At 42.5% G+C, this 15731-nt stretch overlaps 1 protein-coding gene across 2 annotated transcripts; it reads left to right on the forward strand.

Moving 5' to 3' along the window:
- Window positions 1–7147: 7147 nt before the first annotated feature.
- On the forward strand, window positions 7148–15495 carry LOC137798932 (protein kinase C alpha type-like). 2 transcript variants are annotated; one of them, XM_068595958.1, is made up of 10 exons: window positions 7148–7577; window positions 8629–8863; window positions 11701–11732; window positions 11847–11929; window positions 12822–12933; window positions 13571–13699; window positions 13782–13938; window positions 14254–14455; window positions 14920–15117; window positions 15387–15495. In XM_068595958.1, the coding sequence occupies exons 2-10, from the start codon at window positions 8634–8636 to the stop codon at window positions 15390–15392; spliced, it is 1149 nt and encodes a 382-aa protein (XP_068452059.1). In that variant the 5' UTR covers window positions 7148–7577; window positions 8629–8633; the 3' UTR covers window positions 15393–15495. The 2 variants fall into 2 exon arrangements, with proteins under 2 accessions (XP_068452059.1, XP_068452058.1); XM_068595957.1 differs by having other exon boundaries at window positions 14920–15438.
- The last annotated feature ends 236 nt before the right edge of the window (window positions 15496–15731 follow it).

Raw genomic sequence — 15731 nt, forward strand, 5'->3', positions numbered from 1 at the left:
CGCACATGCTTGCTTGCATATATTTCTTAGAAGTTTCTTGGTTCTTGTCAGACTTTTGCTTTGATCTGGCCGGAGCTGACCGAACATAATCCACTTCTTTCACCCTCAAAGGGAGCAACACACCTAACACTCTGCCTCAACTCTCAACCCCAGTCAACAGCGGCCGAGTCCGAGCCACTAGACCAGCTCCGTTTCTACTACTACACACAGATGTTTCTGCTGATCAGAACAGAATTTTGAAACAGACCTGACTGTAATGCAGCTTCCGCGGAAGACATCAATAGACCTGTGTTGCATGATATTTGCGTTGAGAGCCTTTCGGCTTTATTTTTTGTTTTGTTGAGGTTGTTTTGGGGTGAAATAGAGAGGACGACACAGAAGATACTTTAAAGTTAATTGGAAATAGTTTAAACTTTCATCGTCCATTGTGGAAAAAACCTGGTTGTCGAAGCTAGTTTTAAATGTATTCACAAATAAGACTTGGTTCTTTTAAAACACTGCTCAACCAAGCATGACCAAACATCTACACAGTACCTGACACATGATATTGTTCAAGAGTGTTGATGGGGATATTAAATATGTTTTGTTCTGCTTCCTATGCGCTTGCGATCTGCTAATTAGCCATGCTTTGTCAGTGTGATGGGCTAATGGCTAATTGCATTGTGAGGCCTCTGTGTGTACATGCAGTAATTACTTAACGCTCTAATAAGATTGAGTTACAGGCAGTTGGATCATGGTGTCCCCAAACACTGATCTGAGGTCAGTGTTATGCTTTTCTCTCTAATGGCTATGAAGGGAGAATGGAGGGGATAAACTGATCCTTGATCTGCCATGGGGGATTTCTATCACTCGCATTGTGTTCTTTCATTCATCTTAGAGCCGGGCAAAGTTAGAAACCAGCGGTGATGGATTTGCTTTTTAACTTGTTTCATGCAAATGCAATACAGAAGTACAATTTGTATTTGATTAAATATACATTCTATTTAGTGAATGCTGCTCAGCACTGCTTTTATCTTAAAGTTGTAAAATATGCATGATCTAGTTTGGTCAGTTGATAAATAACTGCGCCAAGCACAGCTATCTATCTCTGTTCAACTCCCCACCTGCTCCATTCTGTCCCCCTCTACCTCCCTCCTCCTCCCTCCTACAGCACCTCGTCCTCAGTCACTTCTTCATGGACACACACACACACACACACACACACACAGCACAGTGACTTATGAACGGCGTGTGGGAATAGTATGGAAGGAGTGGGCTGTGTCCTGGTGCTGCAGATTGATCCCGTACTGATCTGCCACCGGTTCCCTGAGGATTTGTAACGCATGTCTGTGGTGCAGGGCTTAACAATTTCTCTCACTCTCTTCCTGCTTTTGTTTCTCATTCTGTCTCTCTCTCTCTCTCTCTCTCTCTCTCTCTCTCTCTCTCTCTCTCTCTCTCTCTAGCAACACTCACGCCGTCTCTTGCTATGCAGTGCAGTGGCCCTTGCGCTCCTGCCCCTCTCGCTCCTCTCACCCTCCTCCTCTCTCAGTATTCTGCCAATAACAAGTTCCTCTTCGTCTCTCTGTTTTGATTTTCTTTCAATTCTGTTTCCCCTGACTGAGTCTGTCATTTCATTTATTCTCTGCTCTATTCTATCTCTGGTTATCCCTTACTTGAAATCTGTCCGTCCTTCCTTTTCAACTGCATTTTATTGATAATTTCTCTGTGGTTTCTTTCACTAAGCTCTTGCTGACAGGGTTGTCTCTCTTACAAAGATTCATGTGTGTTTTTAGAAATATTTCTTCTGAATTTCTAAATCGACATCAATGTATATCTGCACCCACTGTACGCACACACGTACAGTACATGTGGAGGGGGAGAGCTGTTTCCCTTTCATCATGTGTGCAGCGCCGCAGGGTTCTACAACCCATCGGCTTGATCTCTGAAGTTGAAAAAAAAAAAACATGCACCCTTTCATCTCATGTATTTTTCCCCCAGCTTTGCAGCCAATCTCTCGCTTCCGCCATTTTCACATGAGCCACACTGGACCGTGACTAGGAACAAATTAGCTAACTGACCCACAGCTTTTACCACACTGTTTGTCTTGTCTATGTGTTTATGTGAGAGAGAATCTTTTGTTTCTGTCACATGGGTATCTGCTGTATGTTAGCATGCTTTATCATTCCAGGCAGTTAGAGGAGCAGTTGTAACACTTTGTGGTTGATTGATTTGCCGTAATGGTAATAAACACAGTATGCGTTTACAGTAATTAAAATACAATATCTTATGCAAATGCATACAACTTATATACATATATATATATATATATGTATATGTATGTATATATATATATGTATATATATATATATATATGTATATATATATATATATATATATATATATATATATATATGTATATATATATATATATATATATATATATATATGTATATATATATATATATATATATATATATATATATATACAGTTGTATGCTTTGGCCAATATATTTGAAGCGACATCACCACCACATCTAGAACAAAATAATTATTCATATTACATCCTTGTTTGCGTGTGTCTGTCTGTGTGTGTGTGCGTGTGTGTGTGTGTAATGCCACCTACCAAAAGGGAATTCATCCTAGAAAAATGGGATGAAGATTAAGATATCCTCAGACTTCCCCTTGTATCCTCATTATCCAATCGCCTCTCTTTCCTTGAATCTCCTGCCCTCCTGCTTTCATCCTTCCCCTTGAGCACATTTTGTTCACAACCTTCTCTTCCTCCCTGCAGCAGTAAGAACGGTTTTGCAGCCCACAGCTGAGGCTTTGAGTTCTTGTTACTATTTTGCACATACTGTGAATAGTAATACGTTCCAGCTCACATGCCCGTTTTACTCATGTTAGGAGATGATCTATCGGCTTGGCCACGGTCCCAAGCTCATTATACTCAAGGCCTCGACCTTGCTAGAAACAGCACCGGCCATGCACAAATATTACATTTCTCTAGGTAAAAAGTCAGTAGTGGACACTGTTGTTGTGTAAGTGGAGAGAAAACAATATACAAAATATTACTGAAATATTACATACTCGTGGTTGCAATCTATATATTTTTTATTTTGGTAATTGATCACCACATGAACTTGAATACAGAGAAATATTACCTGACTGCAGTTCCCTTCAGCTCAATCAAGCGTTTTTAGATTCTTTCAGCCACTTTGGGTTTTGTCGCCTGCAACTTAACTGTTTGTTTCAACTTCAACCATTTAAAAACCTTGTTTTCTGTTTCAACTGGCAGCTGTTTTCTTAAAAAAGACTCTGTACACTACCTGTTCAACACCAAACAACCCACCAAAACAGTTAGCAACTAGCTGGTAAGTGGAACATTTATCAAGATATAGCAAGATATTTGCCTCAGGAGTTAGTGGAGACAAAAACAGAGATAAAAAGGAAATTCAATATTGGATAAAAATTCATCAGCGGGTCAGAAACACAATGCTCAATGAATGATAATGTTCATGTTCTTCTGTTACTGTTGGATGTCTAAAAGACAACTAAATGGAATTAGGCTATAACCCATAACTAAAACTTTTCGTTATACAATGTGAACAACTGTAGATTCATTGTTCCTTGTGCATGTGCCATGTTTTTGTTTTTTTAAATTGTTTCCCCTCATAACAGAACAAAAACATTCCTGAATAATATCCTTTTCCACAATATGCCAGGTTGTACATCAAACCTCTGGTAGTATGCCAGAGCAACATACTGCAACAAAGAGGTACAAAAGAAAATGGGGAAACATGCAATAGGTTATTAACTCATGGCATAAACGTTGTACCTGGCATTAAACTGCTGTAATGTATAAATACATCAGCTCTCATACCACTCCTGAGCTATCCACAAACCAATATATGTGACTTAATCTCATTTGATTTAATACACAATTGTCCCTCATTTGACTGTTGGATGTTCTATTTCAGCAGTATTTGTTGTTGCAATGAGAGGCGGGTCAGCAGTAAAGTAAATATGGAGAACAGGCTTATTTGCTTGAATACTGAGAGTTTGTAGGCCATGTTGAAAGCCCTTGTCGCCTGCCAAATGTCTCATCTGACTGGCGTGGAGGTTTGTTGCTCTCTTCCAAAAACACAGCAGACCACTCTTCATTAAAAAAGCAAATAGAAGCACACCCCAACCGAAAACCAACACAAGCAAACAGAGCCAATTGGTTCTGAGGAGACAAAATTAACAGGCAGATATGATTACTTCAGACATAACTTCTCGCCTGATTCCACAAACAACAGTTAGGCAAGTCAATTTACCTTAATTTTATTGGAAGAGGAAGAAAGCCAGCGAGGTTGAAGCCGGTGCTTGATGCGAGTGAGCGTTGGTTAGACGATAATGGATGTGTGTAATTGGTGAAGTGCTAAATGCTCCCTCAAAAAAGATTCGAAGGAGGATTTTCTTTTGAATTAAGCAATGGTCAGAAATAATAAGATGGCCATCTGTAGACTGGACAAGAATAAGGGAGGGGAGCGGACAAGGGAAGTGTTTATGATCAGAAATGGTAGCAACAGCTTCCAGTGCTGTCCCATGATAGAGATTATTGTAAAGGTGGAGAGACAGATTATAGTGTGTCTTCTTCATTGATCTATACCCATTCTCCTCTTTTTCTGTTGCCATCTATACATTTTATTTTATCTTCACTTCATGTTTTATGTCATTTTCTGTCTGCTCTTAATCATGCGGGTTGAATCTGTGTTTTTCATTCTGCCGCTGTGTGTGCGTCATTTTAGTTTACAGCCTTTACGTATCGCACACCAGCTCGCTTTCATGGCCCAGGATCAAAAGCTGTAAAGCATGCTCCGATAGGCATGCAAACGCACACTGATACAGACACTTTAGATTCACAAGTGCTTACTCATCACACCACACGGAGGGAGACAATGTGAGCCGTTTATGTGCTTTGTTTTTCAATGCACTGATTACTGAGGAGTGCACGATTTACAAGCTCATATTTCTGTGCCCCCCCTTCTCTTTCATACTATGTGAGGACATCTTCCTCATTTATTTGTGACAACCGAATAAGAACACGACTCATCTCAGATAAGAGCTATGAAGAGGGGGAGTCTTATGAGCCTGAACATTAATGGCAGTTCCATAGAGAAAGGTCTGGTGACGGTTTGTGTGAAGGAAAGCTCCCTATCATTTCCAATCAGCTGCTAGTTCAGCATGACTAATGCTGAAATGACATATATCGTTGTCTGATAGGGCATGTTCACACAGGTTTTTTTCAACTCATACAGTAATAATGACAGCGTCCAACACACATAGGCTTATGCACGCCAGCTCACTCTTATCTTGCTGGCTGACACCATTTTGCTCTCTAACAATCTTGCTAATTATAATTGTTAATTAATTCTCTGCCAGTGTCCTCATCAGGAGACTAATAACCTACATTTCCATTAATTAGACCTTCAACCCTTTGCTCCCTCTCTCAGTCTCTCCGTCCCACTACAATCCACCCCTTCGTCCCCTGCCTGCCTGCTTCCCTTCTCCCGCCTGCTGCTGGCACTCCCAAGATTGTCCATAGATCACATGCACACATGGAGTGTGATTAAGTGTGTGTGTGTGTGTGTGTGTGTGTGTGTGTGTGTGTGTGTGTGTGTGTGTGTGTGTGTGTGTGTGTGTGTGTGTGTGTGTGTACTTGTATTATAATGCAGGTACAGATATCTGTTCACACAGACACTTTATAGGGGCTCGACTTCCCAATGGGACCAAACAGCTGGTCCCCACAAGTGAAGCCATTGAGTTCTATGATTGATGGAATAGTTTGACATTTTGGGAAATACACATATTCCCTTTTTTTGCTGAGATTTAGATGAAAACATGTATATTGTCCTTATGTCTGGATATGAAGCTGGAGGCAACAGCTGGTTAGCTTAGCTAAGCATATAGACTACAAGTAGCTATCCTGGCTCCTTGCAAAGGGAGAACAAAATCTGCCTACTGGCATCCCTGAAACTCAGTAATTAGCTTGTTATAGTATAGTCCAGGTCTCTGTTGGTTGCCTGGCAACTGGTCCTGGCCAAGATTTAGTCTGGCACACAATCCCCCCAGAACAGCAAACTATTGTTTCTGCACTTGATTCTGCACTTCTTTAAGCGCACGTGTTGATCTGTGAGCTTGAGAAGTGTTGGTTGGCGTTTTCTTAAAATTTAGACAGTGCCAGGCTCGCTGCATAGTCTTATGCTAAGCTAAGTAGCTAAGCTAACCCGCTGATGGTTCTTGCACATACATGGTGTGAGTGTGGTATCAGCTTTAACATTTAGCTACTCCTGGCCAGAGAGCAAATGAGTGAATTTCCAAAAATGTCAATCTATTCTTTTTCAAGCTTTGTTTGTGGTTAATTCGTGTGTGTGTGTGTGTGTGTGTGTGTGTGTGTGTGTGTGTGTGTGTGTGTGTGTGTGTGTGTGTGTGTGTGTGTGTGTGTGTGTGTGTGTGTGTGTGTGTGTGTGTTTGCGAGCTTGACAATGTGAGGGCAATCAATGGACAAACTGGTCTTCCCTCTTGGAAACTACTCTTCCCATCAGGCTTAGCTGACCTGGTTTCAGTGCACAGTGGAGCAGTGTTATCATGTCACCACATTGATCTCACTTTTGATCTCAGAACAAATTTCAGATGCAGTGAATATACTTTGAACTGCACTGTGACAGAGGGATTAACAGGGTTCTTTATTTCAGAGGCCTGTTGATCCTTCAGTCATCTGGATCAGCTGAAAACATGACTTTTAACCATTTATTCCCTGTTTTAGCGGTGCTTTAACTCATGGTTTCACCTCTGAAGCTCTCTTCTCTTTTCTTCAAGACTGGATACTCTCTCTCTCTCTCTCTCTCTCCTCCGTCCTTTCCTCCCTCCGTCTGGCACAAGAGGAAGTGAGAGACAGTTGGCGCTTCCTTATCCATACTGTAATAATGGTGGCAAAATGGCAGCTTCTGTCTCTTCCGTCCTCCTTCCTGTACCTCCCTCACCCTCTCCTGAGAGAAGTAACCCAGATTTCAAAATGAATCGCTGCCTGTTCCCCTCAATCTCTCTCTCTCTCTCTCTCTCTCTCTCTCTCTCTCTCTCTCTCTCTCTCTCTCTCTCTCTCTCTCTCTCTCTCTCCTCTCCTTCTCTTGCTACATCTCTCGTCCTCTTCTTAGTGAAACCAGAATCAATCTTGGAAAGAGAATACCACCTCTCTATTTCGTCCTCCTCCTCACCCTGCCTTTGGGTTAACGGATATTTACCACTCCACTCTTCTATCTTTGGTTCCTCGAAAGCTTGAATCTCTTGAAACGCTTGTTGCTTTCGCTTTTTGTTGTAATAGCTTTTTCTTTTCTTGTTTTAATATTTTGGCTGATTCGTTTCGACTTGCCACAGCACTACTTGTCTTGGTCTGTTCTCCCCGTCTTTCTCTTTTTTTGTTGAGGTAATCAGCTACAGGTGTGTCACCTTAGCCTTTCTTTTGAAGTGAGCCAAACAACAACAAGAAGAAAGGGAGGAGGAAGAGAAGAAAGCTGTCCTTTAGTCAAGCCTTTCCTCTAAAATCACCACAAGTTCAGGTATTGTGTCTTTCTGTTTTTCGCCATATGGGTCTGCACACATTTTCGGAATATATTTTTCTTCTTGACATTCATTTACTAATTTCTGAGCACTGTGCCATCTTTTTTTATCTTTCTCACCATCCCCCCCCCCCCCTCACCCTTTTGATTGATTAGTTTATGCTTCTTTGCTGAGACACAATCATTTCATCACATTTTTTTCTGGCATGTTTTTTTTTTGCTGTGGGCTTTATTTATTTATTCATTAAATCTCTGTTGGGCGTTTCATTTATCATTCAGGAGTGAGCAACTCTTGCACCACAATATCTTCAGCTAATATTTGCCATTTTGCAATTTTTCCAGTGCATCTTATTCCCTGTAGACATACAAATATTATTCAGGTCCAAACTGTACTCCTGAAATGGGACTAATTGCTAATAAGGGCATGCAGGAAGTGGAGGTCGAATACAGGCTCTAATATTGGAGCAGGTGTTTGGGGTGTTGTTAACATGGCAACAGGGGGTACAGTTGACCTAACGGCCAGGGGTGGAGTGGGTGTAGTCGTAGCTTCCAGAGGGATGGAGATAAGGGGTACAGCGGGCGGGAGATGGAGGTAGAATGGACAGGCAGTATGTGGGACACCCGTGAGTTGCACTAATCGTTTAGCGTCTCAGAGTCTCTTCGGAGAGTTCTATCTCCGTATGTGAATTAACCTCCACGTCATTCATTTCACCACTCTTTACTCCATCACTCGCACTCTCGTCACTTTCCCTGAACTCCATCTATTTCTGCACTTCCGGTCTGTTCTCGATCTTTCTGTCCATCACGTCACTCTTTCACTGCATCATACGACCCATGTGCCATTACATGGTATTAGTATTACAACTCCTGTTGCTACCCTAACCCATTACACTTTCCATCCCCCTCTTCCTGCTCCTCTTCCCTGTCCTTGCTTCCTCTCCTCCCCTCCCTCTCCCATGTTCAAGGTCTTTCGCCTGCACAACTATACCCTCTTTACTGACACTCATCCATCCCCCCTCCCCTCTCTCCTCCTTTCTAATGTATCCTTTAGGCATCATGTCCATTCCGGTCTCCCTTCCCCCCTCCCTTTCCCCGTTGACTCTGGCCTCCCCACCATCGGCAACCTCCCCGCTGCCCTCGGCCCTCTCCCTTCCAGCCAGGGTGCCTGTGTTCCAGAGGAAGGGAGCGCTCAAACACAAGAGGATTGTCGAGGTGAAAGACCACCAGTTCACGGCCCGCTTCTTCAAACAGCCCACATTCTGCAGCCACTGCACCGACTTCATCTGGTAACACACACACACACACACACAGACACACAGCTGCACATTTACACAGAAACCAACCTGGCAGGTTGGTTCATAAACCACCTCCTCAGGCATACCGCTACTCCGCTACTTCTTCTCTCTTAAACCAGACCCAGCTGCCTACTGGAAGCAGTCTACCACACAGACCTGTTCAGATCACGCATCCTCACCTTCACACTGCAGCCCACACAGTGCAGCAGTTCCTTAAGGAGCTTCATCACACACATGCAGACTCACATATACACACAAGCTCTTTTTCAATTAGGACATTTTTGCCAGTGTGAATGCTTGCTTACAGAGTAGCAGTACACGCACACATGTAGGCAGCAATGTGATTATTTTAATCTTAAATGGGCACTCTTTAGTATATAATTTCCATAAAGATGTGGGACTTAAAGATCAAAACATGAAATGGTCAAACTTTGGATATTCTGACTTTTATTCTGTAGTATGAACCAAGCTCCAAAAATGCTGAATTCTGCAATTCCTGTAAAGCAACTCAGTGGCAACTTTCAATAGGTCTGGGCAATGTGTGTTATTATTCAGCCCTTGTGAAGCTTCTCCACAAAAGACATTATTATGAAACTGTTTTCCATGGTTGAGTATTAGGTCTAGAAAAGAGTAAACAGAACTATCATGAGTAAAATTGGTGTAGTGCACCTTTATTGTGAATACTACAACATTAAAAATGCCTCATGAGAAAGCATTAGAAAGTCCTGCATTCAAAAATGCTCCACGGTACTGTTAAAGTGCACATTTGTATTAAGTATACTCAATAATATGGACTCAGGTATCAACTGAACTAATTTAGAAAACTGTGTTTTGCAGTGTTATATTTTTAATGTGTTTTTAAGTAGTATTTTGCTGTTGTAGTTTCTCCAGGAAAACGCTCTACAATAACTATTTTATAAACTGCTGGCGTTTACACTCTGACCATGAATCTCAAAATGTGGTGATTTTGTATTTTTAAGATAAACTGAAGGATTTAGTGCTCTTTATGAGTTTAGAAAAGCCTCTTATTCCTTAAGCTTTATAAACAATTTGATAATGATGGGCTAAATCATGTCAAAAATATAAAATGAGAAATTAGGAAAAATGCAGCGTTGCAAAGCTGAAAGAAAGGGCTGTTTTGTCCATGACAAGATAATGTTTTGGAGATACAAGGTTTTTCTTAATCAGCAAACGATTTACAGTTTAAATGTGAGAGAAGCCAGGCATTGTAAAGAAAAGAAAAGAAAAATAAATAGTGAAACAATTCAAGTACCAGTGCCGTAAAGCTGTATTGAGGAAGTGTACTTGAGTAAATGTCTGACCTCTGACATGTAGGCTTTTAGGTTCATGTAAAAAATGTCCACGCAGACAACCATGCAGTTAGCTTGTTCTGTCTGTGCGTGTGAGTGTGTCTGCGTGTGCATGTGCGTGTTTGGACATATGGTGGTGCTGTATGTCGGATGCAGGGCGGTGCATATGCCGGCAGCCTCTGGGTAGCTTTCAGGACATTTCTCCAACTGCTACTGTCTTGGCCACAGTAGCAGCACTTCAGGATAAAGAATTGTTTCCTTCACACAGGATGTCAGAGCAGCAGCTCTCAACCTGGGTGTCATCGCCCTCGGCAGCTATTGCTAGATTAATTAAAGACTTAGATAGATAGTTACAATTTTGAAATATAAATATGAGGTCTGTTTAGTCAGGCTCTAAATGTGTATGGGTTACACATGTATGGCTCTTTCAGTTATCTGCAAAGTGAAATTGTCTAAAAAAGGAAAAAAGTTAGGTGTGTGTTTGGAGTCACTGAACTGCTGTTCTCAATAGTCATAATTCAAAAAGAGCGGATCCAAAAGACTAGTTTTCGTAGCAGCACTGGTGTTACTAATAACAGTAATGACCAGTAATGACCCCTTAAAATCCTCAGGAATGTTTTTCAGTATTTATTAGATTCATAGGGTTAGATGTATAGGGTTTCTGTTTTGTTTTAACTTGTCATCTAATTGCATATGTTTTTCAATGTATCATTAGACTTTAAAAGCAGTGAATTCTCTGCGATATCTCGCCAGCAAGCAACACTGTCGATTTCCTCCAAAGCTATCTTTGGACCTCTCATGCTCTCTGCTGGTCAAAAGGAGAACTGGCCTTATACACTGAGACTGATGCAGACAGAGACTTCTGTTAAATGCTGATCAAGGATCAGATTACCCTCTGCAACCTCATCTTTAATTATAACCCAGCCAGATGGTGAACTGATTTTAGATCAGTGATTATGGTCAGTTTCCTATGAACCCCTGGGCCTCTCCAGCATGATTGTGGAGGAGCTCTCGGCGGTGTCTTGTTCGTCTGCCTTTCTAATCAAAACTTGATTCACAGCAGGCAAGCTGCTGAGTGGACACTGTAGTCAATCAATGGCTTTAATTATTCAATTAAAGCTCGAAGGAGACACTGGAAACTAGCCAACACCGCAGTTCTGGAAACAGGAGGATTGTGTTTGTGTATCCGTGTGTATGTGTGACAATGATTGACACCACTTGACCTGGTCAGTAGTGTGGTGCAGAGAAGGAAGACACCCAAACTTTACACACACATTGGCTTTATTTATCAAGTTGGTGGCCTCTAACATGGTGGTGTGTGTTTTATTTTGTATGAGTCTCAACTTTTGCCTGCATATCTGATTAAACAGAATATGGCAGCAGCACTATCTCTGTCACTGTCAAGTGTAATCTACACTCTGCTGGCTGGGAAACCTTCTCAGAAGCAAAATATTGTACTTTGCAGAAGTGTAGAGAAGATTGTATTTGTGTCTTAATCCATGTGCCTTTTTCACTCAGGGGCATCGGCAAACAGGGATTCCAATGTCAAGGTAAAGATTAACCCAGTGTTATTGTCTTATTCTGCACTACATAATCTTCTCAGACGATTTTCCTAGTGTGACCGATTCATTTTTTAAGGACATTATTCTCTGTGTTTCCTGCAGTTTGCAGTTTCGTGGTTCACAAAAGATGTCATGAGTTTGTGACCTTCACTTGTCCTGGCTCTGTGGCGGGCCCCAGACCAGATGTGAGCAGATGTGCCATTACTTGCCCTTTTCTTTTACTTTCTCGCTTGCCGTTTTTGTCAGGCTTTAGCACGTCATCGTCATCTTCGCCATCCGCTCAGTGACAGGAACACATGTGCATGACTCATCTGTCAATCCATGCATCTTTCAGCCTTGTCCCAACTGTGACGTCTGCTCTCACGTCAAGTCATCCTACAAGTCCTCGGAGATGCAGCGACTTGGAGATAGAGAGTGGAGGAGATGCAGGTGGAGGCGCTGATAAGAGAGAGAATTAGAGAGAGGAGAGAGCACCAGACTGCTCAATCTTCCTTTCTGTGGTATTTTGAGGTTTACCGGGAGATTTGTCTTTATGTTTTTTCTTCATGCCAGCCATACAAACTGCCTCAGAAATCAGGTCAAGGGGAACATGTGTGTGACTGTGTGTTTGGGTGGGAAAAAAAGGACGAGAGAGTGACGGGAACACACGCAGAGGAGAAACAGGGTGACGGTGTTTTTAAATAGCGGCTCAGAGGGAAAACATTTTTGGAGAAGGTGGTGTGTGGAGAGTGGTGGTGGTGTCTGATGAGCTGTGGGGAGATAAAAATGATTCATCCCTCTCTGCACAGTATATATATAAATATACACACACACACACACACACACACACACACACACACACAGCCTTGCCTAGATGCACTCTCATTTATATGTCCTCTCCCAGTGGAGAAATCTAATTGGTTTGTCCATGAATACCCCACTCAACATCTCTCCACTAATCATACTCATGCATTTATGTGTGTGAATGTGTGTGTGTTCATAGTTTCTCCATGGTCACAATGTGTGTGAGCGAGTGTGTGTGTGTGTGAGTGAGTGATTGTGGGTTTTCAATGCAGGTTTCTTTCTGTTGTGTTTCAGGACCTGAAGACTCAACACATGTTTAAGGTCCACACTTACTCCAGTCCCACCTTCTGCGACCACTGTGGCTCGCTGCTGTACGGACTCATACACCAGGGCATGCAGTGTAGCTGTGAGTTTCATTACACACAGTGTTATAAATCAGTTCACACATGCACATTATTGGGACTCTGCTGGGGAAATGAAGCTGGTTCTGAATAAAATGAGCCTTAACGTTTTAGAGTTGACTTGGTTAAGTGTATGTTTGTATTCAGGGAAATGCACTTATTCACTTCTTTGCAGAGAATTAAATTAGGAGTTTGGCAACCGGCGGAGACTCCAGGAAGTGACTATGCCTGGCGAAGAAAAAGTCAAACAGTCCCTGCATAGTCCCTGTAAAATCACAGCCAGTCAGTTTTGTACCTACTAACAAAATGAGATATGATGTGATAATTAGTGGGCTTTCAAGATACTGATAGACAATTTTGTTACCTTCGGCCAGTCAGGCTTGCACGTATCACTTTTTTCCAGTCTTTATGCTAAGCTAAGCAGTTGCTAGCTGGAGACTTATAATTACGGGTAAGACATGACAATTGTATTAATCTGATCTATGAATAAGTGTTAATGCAGTCAAAGCAATACATTAAACCAGAAACAAGCCATGTGACCTGTGCATTTTGCCTTAGTTTTGTTTTTGTTTTTGTTTTACTTTTTTTGTCACTGATACATATGCCTGTTCAAACTTCTGTATGTGTGTCTTTTTATTTGAGGTTGTGACATGAATGTCCATCGACGGTGTGAGACCAGTGTTCCAAGTCTCTGTGGCCAAGACCACACAGAGAAGAGAGGAAGGATCCACCTTACCATCAGAGGAGAGAAGGAGGATGTCTTTGTCACAGGTGAGAGGACCAAATAGAAGGATTACACAGGAAATGACAGATTGCGCTTTCTGCGCTTTCTATTATTCTTCTTTCTCTCCAGTGCGGGAGGCTCGTAACCTGATGCCCATGGATCCCAACGGCCTGTCGGACCCGTACGTCAAACTGAAATTGATTCCAGACCCGAAGAGCCACAGCAAACAGAAGACCAAGACCATCCGCTCAACACTCAATCCCATCTGGAATGAGAGTTTCACCTTGTGAGTCCCTGTGAACTTTAATCCCAGGTGGAACATGTACTCTGTTCTGGTCTTTAGGTGAAATAAAATGTCCTTGGACTTGGATCTAGTGAGTCATAATTAAGGACCCTGAAAGCATTAGAAGGTTCCCTAACTACTGTCTTTGCAACTTATTTTACATCACCAGTGTTAATATTTCATCATGCACGATTGCATTTATCTAAATTCAATACAAGTAAGATATTTGGAAAAAAAGAAAAACATGATTTTTTTTGTTGTCTTTTTGTGTTGCGTACACAGTGAGTTTAACTCGTTAAGTTTTTGTTTGCTCTCCAGCTCAGTGCGCGGTCCCCAGTGGGACAGGCGCCTGTCTGTGGAGGTATGGGACTGGGATCGTACGTCTAGGAATGATTTCATGGGAGCGCTGTCATTCGGAGTGAGTGAGATCTTCAGGCGTCCGATCAGCGGCTGGTTCAAACTGCTGGCCCAAGATGAGGGAGAGTACTACAACATTCCCGTGCCAGACCCAGACCTGGAGGTAGGAAACATACTTTGTTTAGGCCGAAAACGCCATCAGTCGGTACTCATGTTGATCAAAAAGCAACAAGGGGGATTTTTATATGTGTATTCACGAGAGTGGGTTTTGTTTTTACCATTTTAATGACCATTCATCCCAAAGCTTTGCCCTTTATCAGCTAATAATTTCCTATATCTAATAAACAGCTGCTCCTGCTCACACTGGGTCATTATCTTGAACTGCCCCTCCCTATTATATCTGAGAAAGAAAAACAAATGGCTGGTGTTGTAGATAAATAATGAGATAATAGATTAGATATGGTCCTCTCCCTGTTACACTCTGTCTCCACCAGGGTGCAGGATTGTTCTGCCTGACTGTAATGTAAAACCAGGGGTAGGTAGGAGTTTGGTTTGTTCGTCAGGTTGTGTCTGCGCTGGACTGCATCCAACCATTCATCTCTCGATCTTCCCACTACGATTCTCCAGGAGCTTCAGCCAGACGGCACAACACTGTCTCTGCCTCAAGCGCTACCTGCCACGCTATCTGAGCCGTTCCCAGCGGCTCTTACCCTAACCCCGTTACCACCCTGCCCACCGGTCCACACCCCCGGCTCTGCCCAAGTCAAAGTTGGCATCCTCGACTTCAACTTCCTCATGGTGCTGGGCAAAGGCAGCTTTGGCAAGGTAAACACAGGAAATGTCATCGTCTCTGCGTACTGATCCAACAGCTGTCAGTAAAATCAAGAGGCTGTTCACACTGAAAACAACCAAGAGTGTTAGTGGCTTTAAATCATGTCTTGTATTGATAGACTTGACCTTCAAGTGGCATTTCATACAGCTGCTCCTGAGAATTTCTGTGAAGAAAAAAACCTTTCTTACTAACAGGCTCATTGTGTCTCCTACTACTGCCAAATGATTCATTTAACCCATGGCTTCTTTTGTGTTGTCAGCAGTCGTGAGCTCTGGCTGGCTGGCTTCCTCCATGCCACATACTCCTCCTGGAGGTGTTCATTTCAAGGGAGCCTCTGCTCTCCATTTTCTCTTAATTCCCCAGTAGATGAGGCATAATGAAGAGAGTGGCGGTTTGAGGCCTCCCTCCTCCTCTGAAATCCCCCCTGCGCTGTTTCATAACTGTCAGAGGAGAGTCTACAGAGGACAGGAGAAATAGACTCAACTTACGTAAGATGTGAGGAAAAGAACGACCCACGAAAGGAGAGACAGACCCCAGGGCTACTGAGTGAGGGAAAGTGAGACAGAGACAGACCAAGATAGAGAGGAAGAGGGAAGGATTACTGTGC

This window comes from Clinocottus analis, unplaced genomic scaffold, assembly GCF_023055335.1.
Source record: "Clinocottus analis isolate CAN_PGR_092001 unplaced genomic scaffold, fCliAna1.0.p SCAF_326, whole genome shotgun sequence".
Lineage (NCBI taxonomy): Eukaryota > Metazoa > Chordata > Actinopteri > Perciformes > Cottidae > Clinocottus > Clinocottus analis.